Consider the following 13,090-nt stretch of genomic DNA (forward strand, 5'->3'; position numbering starts at 1 on the left):
TTCCAGGGTCAGGAGTCTCTCTCTGACTAGGGTGAGGCTGCTTTCTTACTCTCGTTTCTTCTAACATAGCATGTATATATTCGACTCCAAACATAGCTGTTTAAAAATATTTTTTGCTTTCCTCTCCTGTTCTCACAGCCCTTATATCATTCTTGTCTTAGACTTGTGCATTGTTTGTATGGAACTAGGTCACTACTACAAACATTCTTAGATATCTTTTCCCATCTTTCTGTTGGATAATACTCTAAAATAAGCCCCCCAAGTTACTTGTTTCAATTGTTGCCCCTCCTGCAGTTCATCCCTTAGGGTCAATTTATAAATATAGTGCTAAATTTTTAATTCTAAAACTTTTTTCATTTTTAGACTTATGAATTTACACCCATCTTTTCTGAGAAGTTTTGATACCTACTTTCTAAAAAATCTCTAATTATGTCCACTGGGTTTTTTAGGCTGTGGATGAGTCACTTTTCCCATAGGATGAGTCACTTCCATGTCACCAACTAGTATTCTTTATTGGAAACAATTAAATCCAGAACAGGAATGCCCTTTTTTCTCTCTCTACATTCTAAGACGCAAAATCGTCAGCAAGTCAAACTGGTACTTTTCAGAGGCTCTGTGGTAAATGGAATGAAGCTCTCAGCAGATACTGGCGTATGTATGTCTTGCCTCTGTATAAAACATATCAGGAGCACTATCATCAGAGTTAAGTATCAAACCAGGGGTTTTGCCGATAACAGGAAGGAGTGACAGTGGCAAATGTTTATTGCTGTTATTGATAATAGTGAAGAGAGTGAACCACGTTAAGATAATTCACACACATTAAAGAGACCAAGAACAAAAAAAAGGAGTGAATTGTCTAGGAAGAGAAAATGATCTTCTACTGCACTTGGAATATGATTTGACTCAATTAAAAAAAATTACTGGCCTAATTTTTCAAGTACATACTTACTGTGCATAAAACATGGCATTCCTCTATTATTTTATGGTTATTTAACCTCTGTGTCCTTGATATTAAAACTCACCTTACATGATTCAAAACTAGCTGAGGAACTATTTGTCTTTTGAAGTCCTCTCTCCTCTTATACCTCAAGAACTGGAGGGCTAGCTTCATTCTTTTGTTTCCTCCAGTTATATTTTTAGCTCCTTAGACTTTATGGCGCTCTATCTACCTGTAATTATGCTGCAAAAGCATAAGAAGACGCCAGTAAAGACGAGCAGCAGACAAGATAGCAAAAGGCCTATTTGTGGTCTTGAACAGCTGCAATGGGGCAGGGCACGCCTGGCCAAGTTCCCTCTGACTCTGGCCAGGAATGACAAACCCCACGGGCTGGACTGGCCTTCGGAGGAGTCCCTAGCACAGGACATTATTTCATGATTTCACTGCCCCTAAAGCAAAGGGCTTCAGTCCAAGTCCAAGAAGGCTGATCAAAAGGGTAACCCAGGAAAGGCACAGGGAGGGTGCTGGGAGTGGTGGCCTTAGAGAAACCCTCCAGACCCTGAAGAACTACCACCCACCACCCCACCCTCCTCTCTAAAAACAAAACAAAGCAAAACCACCACCACCTCCTTATGGAAGGCCAGATGTTACTTTTAGTTCCAGTTTGGAAATACTGCTCAAGTTCTGAAACATTTTTTTTTTTCTTAAAATGATAAGTAATATATCTGTATTTTACCCAAGACAACAGAAATGAGATGCCATTAATCAGATGTTTAGAAATGGGAATGTTTTTCAGGGAACAGAAACCATTCTCAAGTGGACATTTTCTTCCGCAGTTATGTAAAACTCCTTTTTTGTAAGGGGACATTACTGTCTTTGGGTAAATAAAAGATGTTGTTTGTGTAGGCTTTTATAGCTCAAAGTGATTAGTCTTTACACAATGATCCCTGCACTCTGTATACTGCTTCTGGCTCCTTGATTTAAATTAGCGCTTTCTTACTTAGTGAGTTAACGTAATTTGCAGCAAAGCAACATATTTATATTCTGTTCATCGACCACATTAGCATATAATGCATATTTACTTCGGAACTTCATGCACACGAACACATTTCTTCACAAGACTCAGAAAGGGTGGCAGCGAGAAGAGAAATTGGAATTCTGGAAGCAAGAATTCCCAAAGAGATAAGGGTGAACAACCCAGACCACAAAGCTGCAGGTGCTAGTGAGAACACACTATTATTTCCTGGCCAAAATTAACTCTTACACACGCTGAAGATACAGTTAGATGGTAACTACCTTCCCGACAAACAGTAACAGCTGAAGTTTCTCTTGTTATGGGATAGACCGGCCTCCACAGATGCTTCCTCAAAAAATGAGCAGTCCTAAAAAGGATCCAGCCATACGTTTTGAAAAAAATTCTCATTTTACTTCTCATATGCCAAAGAAGTCCAATTCTACTGCGAAGGTGTTCCAATTTATTTTGTTACACAGGCATTCTGCTGATGTTAATGCTGTGTCCAAAGACTTAGAACTTGGAAACTGTCATTTTGCCGATAATGAGGATTTACACTTGTACTAAACCTCTCCTTTAACACAATTGATGTCACTTTAGAATACGATAAAGGATAAAAGAAATATCTATCAGCTAAAAACAACCAAGAGTAACTGGTACTTACGGCTGACACAGCTTCACCAGGTCCTGGTCTGTGGTGTTGGGAGGCAGTCCCCGTATATAGAGGTTCGTTTTGCTTAGCTGGTCCCATCCTGAGTTGCTGCTACTGCTGCTGTTGTTATTACTGCTGGTGGTGCTGGGGCTGGGAGGGGCCATGGGGTGGGCTGGGACCAGAGACTGCTGAGAAACAAAGATGAGGAGTGTCAGAACACTAGCTGCAAGGTATTTAGCACCATTCAGAGGCTATAAGAGCTCCGCAACAGAATACACATACAGATCATCTTAAGCGACTTTAATATATATATTTTAATTTACACCTTAAAAAAGGTCTGTCCTTTCTACAGAAAAAGCACTCTCCTTCAACATGCAATGAATTGTAGAATTTTATTCAGTAGAATGTTCTCCATGTGTCCCTTGAATAGGACTAAATTTATGTAAGATTAACGTATTCACACATTTTAAGGAACACATCTACTGAGACTCTAAATTAACTTGCATGAAGTTATATGATAATAATCATTTTACTGTACCATAATTTTCTAGTAATTCAGAAATCACTAGACTTTTGAAAAGGTTTTCAAATTCTGAATAACATTTGATTGAAAGTTGCTGATAATTTTATTAAGACTCTTGGGGGAAAAAGATGACTCTTCGAGTGTAAGAAAGTTTGAGTTCAATCACAATGCTGAAATAAGGAAGCCTGCACCTCGTTCTAAGTCTGGCACACAGCTCCACTGAGACATCTGGATTAAGATTCACAGGCATGCTGCCTTTCGCTCTGTAAGATTCACAGGCATGCTGCCTTTCGCTCTGGCTAAGCCTGTGAAATTTAACCCCTGTGAGAACGGTGTGGTAGCTGGAAACCTTCCCAAGTCGCGCAGCAAGGAACAGAACTTGGGTAAAGCCTGAACCTAGGGCTCAGTGTGGTTTCACAGTCAGTAGGCACCTAGGAAGAATGTCTGAAACCACTCGCACCAGATAATTCTCTGTCAACCAATCGAAAGACACCACACTTCTCTGCCCCTGTGCCACACACATGACTTTTGAGGAAGTTAAATGGTTCAGTCTGAGACGGCAGTGAGCACACCCAGAAGTGTCCTCAAAGTAAATGCTCAGCAGTTTCAGACCCGGACAGGAATTTTGTCACCTCACATCTAAATAATAAATAGACTAACCTAAGGACTTTACTTATACTGAGTAACAGTTTGAAAATATAAAATTAGTCCCTAGATATTAAAAATATTTTCAAATCTTACAGCTTGATTTTTACAACCACAAACAAAAATTTTAGGCACACCTCTAAGACACGATTAAATCCCACTTTGGAAAGTTCGAAAGCAGAAGACTCCTTGCAATAAATGTCACCTTGCTACCTTGTCAGCAATCTCACCTGTTCACTACAGGTATCTGGCTCTGCACCGAATTTCTGCCATGACTGTCCTAACTCCACAGTATCCCATACACCGGGGTCCTCATTAATCTACACATGTAACCGTTTCTTCATTCCCATACTATGTATTTTTTTTTTCTTCTCACTGCCCAGGGGCCTTGCCAAGATTTTTATGAAGTCCAAACACTGCTTGATCTCAAGCGATTCTCTTTTAGAAGGACAATAGCAAGAAGGGTTAACAATAGTCAGTGTACAAATGAAGGCTGAACTTGAACTGGGAATATCCATGCTGCTTAACCCAAGAAAAAACATACCCGAGATCATATCCTATCAAATGTATTTGAGTTATGCCCGTAAGAAGCAGTTGAACTCCCATCCTTTTCTCTCATCTCTGGTTTTTCTCTAGGGGATAAAGACTCTGCTTTCTAGAAGTAAAACAAAGAGTAAGCCTGTCCCTTGCTCTGCCTCAGGTGGCACCTCACATCTCCCAGGCGTGCCACACAAAGGCCTGTGTTCCTTCACCAAAATCACTCGATACAACTTGCGCGAGCTGCTACTTGCAATTAGCCAGGCACCCCCTATTTCTCACTTCAGTCAAGTACAGAGGTGCGGGGAAGTGAGACACACATTTGCCTCCCTGTCCTGAGCCTTTGATTTGCACAAAGAACTTTTAGCTAGGCAAGGCTGAATTTTTTCTTCAATCGTCTTTGATCAATGTCGGAGAACCTGTCCTTGCCACAAAACACACGGTCACTCACAGTAGGATCCAGTATGTTCAGTGCAGCTGGTGGGGGATGAAACATGGTCACCTGGGATCAGCCTTGGACAAGTCTTCGAGAAGCCGTGGATCCGCTCCACCCCCACCCCTCTGGGGCATCACACCAACATGAAGCAAATGAACCATCAGATGGTTTAAGGACTGCATGCCAAGTCTGCATCGGCTCTAACCTCTTCTCTAGGGGGGAAAGTGGAGTGCCAGGTGTGGACTTGCAGAAGTAAAAGACACATTTGGGGGTATGATTTAGTGAGAGATTATTTGGACACGAAAGGAGTAGGTTTTTATTTATGTATTTATTTTTGGCAGAAGCAAAACCATAATTTACATCTTGGAATTTACATAGCTGATTTAATATATCTTTGACGGGCCTCCCTATTTATTACAGTAATATTTTCTCACTCTGGTAAGTCGGTGTGGAGCCTATACAGCCTGTCCCTCCCTGCTTCCCCCCTAGTCTGGCCAGTGGTGGAAGAAAGTTTCTAACATTCTGATCCCGGCTGGGAGAAGGGGATTTCTGAATGTGCCCTGAGGGGGAATGCCCTCTGGTGAATCTTATACAGAACAAGTTCAAATTCAAACGTTATCCTGATATCAATTATTTCTCAGAACTAGCTGAAGACAGACCAAGATACCCGGAAGAGAGAAGCATTCAATTGTTCTAGGTTGCCAATGTTCTATTTTCTGGTGTAGAAAATTTTAGATCAAAGATTAGGTTTATAAAACGCATAGAAATTAACAACTTAAATCCTAATGACAACTGGACACATGTATAAAGAAGAAAATTCAAACATAAAAAAGCTGGGTTTATTTGCAGAATAGGAAACTTGAGTCTCAACAGGGGTTGGACGTCAGGGCTAGAATGTGAACCCAGGTCTAATGGACAACAAAGCCAGAGCCCTCAAACAGTACTCTACATGGTACACCAGAACTGTCTATATCCTAAATGTGCAATTTGTATTATTTCATTTCTCTGTGCCCATCCTTCCTGCAATCTAAAATATTAAATTCAAGTTTCTAATACCACTGGTGGCCATATATATATATATATATATATATCTATATATATTTCTTTTTCTTTTTTTGAGAAAGACAAAGGGCCCTTAAGTTAATTTAATGAGTGCACAGGTAGCTTGTGTGTGCGTGTGTTTAACAAAGTCAGCTTCTAAAAGGTTTTTAAAATTCTACTTTACATTTTCATTAGCAAAAGAATTCTGCAAAAAAATTTTTGAAAGCTACAGCACATTACAGCTGAATACCAGAGTCAGCATTTTAGAACAGCTAGACTTAACCAGGGAAGACTTACATTCCGACTCCCAGATTAAAACCCAATTGAGGGGCGCCTGGGTGGCGCAGTCGGTTGAGCGTCCGACTTCAGCCAGGTCACGATCTCACGGTCCGTGAGTTCGAGCCCCGCGTCAGGCTCTGGGCTGATGGCTCAGAGCCTGGAGCCTGTTTCCGATTCTGTGTCTCCCTCTCTCTCTGCCCCTCCCCCGTTCATGCTCTGTCTCTCTCTGTCCCCAAAATAAATAAACATTGAAAAAAAAATTTAAATAAAAAAAAAAACGCAATTGAAATGTAAACGCTGACAAGTCTTTAAGCACAACTTCAGAGCTCTGATCAATTGAAAACAGTGACACTGTAGCTATGTGCTCAATCACACAAAGAGTAAACTTAAAAAAATATATTAAAAAAAAAAATGCTTACCAACGGATGGTATTTTACCAAACTCCGTTTTCATTACTGGTTGTCTTTTTATATTTTGCCTCTCAAAACCCCCAACTTCCCTGGAATTTGACAAGGACTCTGTCCCCATCCCCTGTCCCCTTGGATGTCGCTAATTTATACAAATTGGACCTAATTAAGGAACCGGGTGGGTGGCTGGCTGACCACAGGTAAGCGCTGACCCATCCCACAAGAGCCTTGCCGTCTAGCTCAGGCTTCTTTGGCCTAATTTCACTGCTTCACATCAGGTCAACAAGCTACCCATCAAGTTCTCTATCCAAGAGCAGGGAAAACAAACTAATTTAGTTTTCACAGCAACATTACCTGGGCTTAATTTGCATGCCAAAATTGAGAGAGAAACAAAGTTGGTGAACAAGCGGAATGGCTGTGCATGCAGACCCTCACTGCACTCCCTGCAGGAGCGAGCGTGGGCACCAGTGGGAAGAATGCTTGTCAGCAATCAGGGAGGACTTCCTGAGTGGATGGCTCTGAGGCCGCCATCCCGCCAGGAAGGCCCATTGGTCTCCCACCCTCACACAGGATGATCAACAACAGGCACATGGCAACTACACACACAGCAAATGAATCTATTTCCCTTTCCATCACATCACCCCCACTCCAACGCCACACTAAGTACACTCTTCTGTATATAAAAAAGTCTAAAGGGTGTTTACAAAAAAAAAGGCAAAACTCACTATGTGTGACCTAAAATATTTAGTAATCATGCATTGTTGTAGATTTCTGCTCAGCAAAGATAATGAATACAAATGAAAATCTGACATTATAATTCTATTGCCTCATTTCCTCCCTAATACTAACAGGCTACAAGAATTGTGCTCCCACCAACCTCACAATTGCAGTCATCTTCCCTTCCCCCTTATTTTCTAACTTCCCTGGGGACTCCAGTACATTCTGAAGGGAAACCTAGAATCTACCTCTTAATTGCCTTCAAGGCTTCTTTAAGGCTATCATCCTTATAGCTTACAGAGGCTATGATCCAAAATCCATAAGCCCCATCTCCATCCTGCCACCCCCTGCGCACACATGCTCACGAATGCACACAACACCACCACCATCACCACCCCAAACAACACATCAACTACAATCCAGAAGCAGCATAACCATTACAGTTGCTCCTGAGAGCCGACAGAAGTTATGGAACAGTCTCATTTTCCACCAGGAAACAGCGCGTTATCAAACCTAACGTGAACTGAGTACCATGTAAAGACACTACATACCACACTAACTCCACACACTGGTTCTGCTCCTCTGCTCCATAAGCTTTCAAGGTATAAAAGAAACTTAACAATTTAAGGGAACTATCGAAGGGGGAGGAGGAGCATCCAAATGGGCCAGTTTCACCAGTTAGGGTATTTTCTCCGTTTCCTTTTAGACATCTGAGTGGCTCAAAGAGGGCCAGGAATAGTGGCTGTCAGAGATAAAGTTCCTGGCACAGGGAGCTGGGAAAGTACACACAGCTGAGAAGTGGGAGGTAAATTAGTGAGAGATGAGAAACTGGCCAGGAAGCAGATGCTCTTCCGGGTAGGCGAGGATGTGAAAGATCACCTATATCAATGAACAGCGATAGGGCCCCTTCACACACGCAGGCTCTTACTTCTCCATAATGTGGGAGAGACAGCCAAAGGGCAAATATCAACTAGTCCCATTTGATGCCAGGATATCAGGGCTTGAAATCACATGGCTAATTAGTTAATGAAACTGGTTTTCCTAGAGCCAGTGTCCCTTCTTTGAAAACAAGCTTTGTAGCCTCTAAGACTATGAATCTGAGCAACAGATTTATTCACTAGTTCTTTCTTGGATTATGGTTAAAAAGGAGAGGGCCATGTTTTTGTGTTAGCTATTAAAATAAAATCTAAAAATAAAAATCTCCAATATACTTCACAATTAGTATTCTCTAAGACACTAATCAAACTGATCCTTGCATGTAAAGCCCCGTTCTTTGCATAGAAATCTCCTTACCTAAGTCCATGAATAAAGCATCATTTCCTTAGGCTTCAGATAAAAGAAACAAATTTAAAACTTGCATTGAATAAGATAAATATCTGTTGTATACAACATGACTGAATGAATGGACAGAGACCATGTTGCAGAAGTGAAAATAAACAAAGAGAAAAGTACTTATAAATAAAAACAACAACAACAGCAGCAGCATAGAAAGGCTTTTAGGGGTGGAGGTGGTGTTTGTGAAGGAGGTTAAGAAGAAGAATGAACAGGCAGGTGTTGAAAATCCACGGTAGAAAACATACCTTAGATATGGTGTGTGAATTCTGAGGTCATATTTTCTTTCAAGATCTCATTGAAAACAAAACAAAACAAAACAAAACAAAACAAAACAAAAACTAGTTTCCTTATCATCCAAATATCTCTTAAAGATCTGGTTTGTGCTCCAGCATGCAAATCAGCTCAGTTGTTTGGTTCTCTCCAAGGTTCTGCCAAGAACACCACAGATGCCCCAAGTTGCCTACTGAGAACTCTGGGCCAAGGAACACACCAGAGTTCTTGTGCTATTTGTTCCTTCCAGGGTTTGTAACAGTGTTTATAAAGGGGGAGAATACTAAAAACCAGCATGAAACCCCCGTAAATTCAGTCAACAAATCTTTGACAAAAGAGCAAAGGCAGTATGATGGAGCAAAAGATAGTCTCTTCAACAAATGGTGCTGGAGCAATGGGATGTCTGCATGCAAATTAGGGATGCCTGGGTGGCTCAGTTTGCTAAGCGGCTAACTCTTGATTTTGGCTCAGCTCATGATCTCATGGTTCATGAGACGGAGCCCTGCATCCATCTCTGCACTGACAGAGTGCAGCCTTCTTGGGAGCCTGTCTGCACCTCCCTCGCTCTCTCTCCCTCAAAGTAAACAAACATTAAAAAAAACAAAAACAAAAACATGAATCTAGATACAGACCTTACACCCTTCCAAAATTTAAAATGCAAATCTGTAAAGCTCCTAGAAAATAACAGGAGAAACCCTAGATGACCTCAGGTATAGTGATAACTTTTTAGGTGTTATATGAAGACAGACTCCATGAAATAAGTTAACTGATAGGGTAGATTTCATTAAAATTAAAAACATCTGTGCTGCAAAGAAAAATTCAAAGAATAAGAAGACAAGCCACAGAATGAGAGAAAATATTTGCAAAAGACAGATCTGATAAAGGACTGTTATCCAAAATATATAAAGAGCTCTTAAAATTCAACAATAAGAAAACAAACAACCCAGTACGTGGGGTGAAGGTCTTAACAGAAACCTTTCCAAGGAAGATATACGAATGGAAAATATGCATATGAAAAGATGCTCCACATCTTATGTTAACAGGGAACTGCAAATTAAAACAATATAATGATACCAGCATATAGCTATTAGAATGGCAAAAATCTGGAACACTGACAACACCAGACGCTGGGGAGCACATGGAGAAACAGGAATTCTTGCACAGGCTGGCAAGAATGCAAAATGGTATAGCCACTCTGCAGACAGTTTGACAGCTTCTTACAAGACTGAACACACTCTCATTATACCATCTGGCAATTGTGCTTCCTGGTATTTACCTAAAGGAGTTGAAAACTTATGCCCACACGAAAACCTGCACCAGACAAATATAGCAGCTTTATTCACAATTGTCAAAACGTGGAAGCAATAAAGATCCCCTTCAGTAAGTGGAAGGATGTACCTGTGGTACGTCCAGGCAATGGAACATTATTCAGTGCTAAAAAGACATGAGTTATCAATCCATGAAAGACATGCAGGAACCTTAAATGCATATTACTAGGGGAAAGAAGCCAATTTGAAAGGCCACATTTTATATGGTTCCCCCTATGTAACATTCTGGAAAAGGCAAAACAATGGAGACAAGAAAAAAGATCTGTGGTTGCCTGGGGTTGGTAGGACAGAGGGATATACAGGCACAGAGGATTTTTTTCGTTAATGAAACTCTTCTACATGATAGTAAATGGTGGAAACATATCATTATACATTTGTTCAAACCCATAGAATGTACAACACCAGCAGTGAACCCTAAGGTAAACTCTGAACGCTTTGAGTGACTCTGATGTGTTTATGCAGATTCACCCTTGGGGAAAAAAACAGTACCATTCTGGTGAATGATGCTGATAATGGAGGAGGCTATACATTTGTGGGGGCAGGAGTATACAGGGAATCCAGGTACTCCCCTTGCAATTTTGTGTAAACCTAAAACTGCTCTTAAAAAAACAGTCTTTAAGACAGACTGGAGGCATTGGATGTAACTTATTCACCAGAAAACTGTAGGGACAAGAAAGTAAGTGAGGAGCTTAGGCAATCAGCTCAAAACTTCCCTACCAGAAAACACATTCATCAGGAAGGGAAAACTTTTTTTATAATATGTTTTTTTTTTAATTTTTATTATTGAGGTATAGTTGACATTCAACACTATATTAGTTTCAGGTATGCAACATAGTGATTTGACACTATACAATGCTCACCAGGATAAGTGAGGTTACCATATGTCACCACACAATGTTATTAAAAGATTGCTGGTTATATTCCCTATGGTGTATCTGTCATCACGATGTATTTACTTTATAATGGGAAGTATGTACCTCTTAAATCGCCTTCACCTGTTTCACCCATCCCCCACCTGCCTCTGATCTGGTAACTAACATTTTGTTCTTCACATTTATGAGTTTTCTTCTGTTTTTTTTGGTCTGTTCATATGTTTTGTTTTTTAGATTTCACATACAAGTGAAATCATGGTGTTTGTCTTTCTGACTTATTTCCCTTAGCAGAATACCCTCTAAGTTCATCTATATTGTCACAAATGCCAAATTTTCATTCTTTTTTAAGGCTTAATAATATATTCTTGTGTGTGTGTGTGTGTGTGTGTGTGTGTGTGTGTGTGTGCATATGTGTATCACATTTTCTTCCATTCATCTACTGATGGCCACTCAGCTTGGTTCCATACCTTGGCTATTGTAAATAATGCTGCAATAAACACAGGTGTGCACGATAAACCTTTGCAAGTTAGCATTTTTGTTTTCCTCAGGTAAATATCCAGAAGCAAAATTACTGGATCAAATGGTACTTCTATTTTTAGTATTTTGAGAAACTTCCAAATGGCTTTCCATAGTGGCTGCACCAATTTACATTTCCACTAATACTGCATGAGGATTCCCTTTTCCCTACATCCTCACCAACGCTGGTTATCTCCTGTCTTTTTGAAACCAGCCATTCTCACTGATGCAAGACACTATTTTGTGGTTCTGATTTGTATTTTCTGATGATTAGTGATGTTGAGCAGCTTTTCTTGTGTCTAGGAAGGAAACACTTTTAACAGTGGGCTCCCAGCTGTATAACCTGCCTCACATATAATGGTCTGGTATGGAACAATTTCTAAAAGAAAAAAGTAAGAGTTCAACAAATGGAAGATTGAGGATGAAAGGGTCTAGGACAGAAATGTTGAGGAGGGCTTCAAGAGGGGTAGATATGGCTGAGTGAACTGAATACTGGTGGCAAATGGCAGTCTAGAAGAAGGGGGTATGTGGGGAGAGGAGAAGAACCAACAAAAACAAAGACAGGAAAGATCATTGTTCGTGAAAGTGAAAAGACCAACCTTGGTTGGCTGAGAGGGCATGCTAGGACAAGCTGGTGTTTGGGGGAGGGTACAAGAAAGGCAGGAGAATAATCTAGAAATTGAGAGAGAATATGGACATGATATCACAGATTATTATTCAGAGTGTCCCAGGTAGAAAACAAAATTTAAAGATGGTCAATGAAGAGGGTAACTCATGGGGAAAGTAAAATGAGGAAGTTCTTGCCCATCCTCTCTATGAAAAGGTATATAGTAAAGGGAAAAAAAAAATGAGTGGATGAAATAGTCTGAATATCTGGATTCGAATCATGCCTTGGCCAGTAACTAGAACATCATCTGGGAGCAACTCTGTTCCTCATCTGGGAAATGACAGGTGAGACTAACAGGATTCCCATCTTCCCTTCCAGCCTGAGAATTTGAAGGCTGGGTAATGTTGCTCCAACTAAGACATATCAAAACAGAACCCAGTCAGGCCCTTGGATACTCTGCTCCATCTGCCCAACAGCCAGAGAAACGGAGCAGGAAGCTAAACGGGCAGACCCCGGAAGGAAGACTTGTACTCTGCATCATAAAGCTGGAAGACACAGCAAGCACCCACCGGGCTGCCATTTTTCCTACCCTGCTCAGGCCAAGCACTGATTCCCTGTTTAGTCACACGTGATTCTGAGAAAATATTATAAATATGTAAAGCTATACTAAAATTAAACCAAAGCTTAAAGGAACAGTTTTGTTTGTTTGTTTTTAATGCCATAATATTCAGAGTTCCCCAAACCAGGGTGTTCTTAAGGTGAAAATATTACAGCTGAAATTGCTTTAATAACACCTCTGTCAAGACTTTATGCTGGTTAATGGGCCGGCATCTTTTTGTCTCAACATGTCATTGGTACAAAAAGTTGCATTTCAATTCTGTTTAATCTCTTCTACAGAAAAGGGTCATGCAATAGCTCCAAGACCATCTTAAAAGAAAATTCAAAACAATAAACAAATTACACCCCAAAAAACCAG

At 40.5% G+C, this 13,090-nt stretch overlaps 1 protein-coding gene across 22 annotated transcripts in view; it reads right to left on the reverse strand.

The window, feature by feature from the left end:
• The window catches only part of RBMS1 (RNA binding motif single stranded interacting protein 1), a 219,520-nt gene that overhangs the window by 89,739 nt on the left and 116,691 nt on the right, over window positions 1–13,090 (reverse strand). For 14 of the 22 annotated variants that reach the window (XM_045479975.1, XM_045479983.1, XM_045479987.1 and 11 more), the window contains one exon: window positions 2,614–2,789. In XM_045479975.1, the coding sequence (XP_045335931.1) occupies window positions 2,614–2,789 (176 nt within the window). The remainder of the gene's footprint in view (window positions 1–2,613; window positions 2,790–13,090) is intronic. The other 8 variants (XM_045479985.1, XM_045479976.1, XM_045479980.1 and 5 more) reach the window with 1 other exon arrangement.

The sequence above is a fragment of the Leopardus geoffroyi genome, chromosome C1, assembly GCF_018350155.1.
Source record: "Leopardus geoffroyi isolate Oge1 chromosome C1, O.geoffroyi_Oge1_pat1.0, whole genome shotgun sequence".
NCBI lineage: Eukaryota > Metazoa > Chordata > Mammalia > Carnivora > Felidae > Leopardus > Leopardus geoffroyi.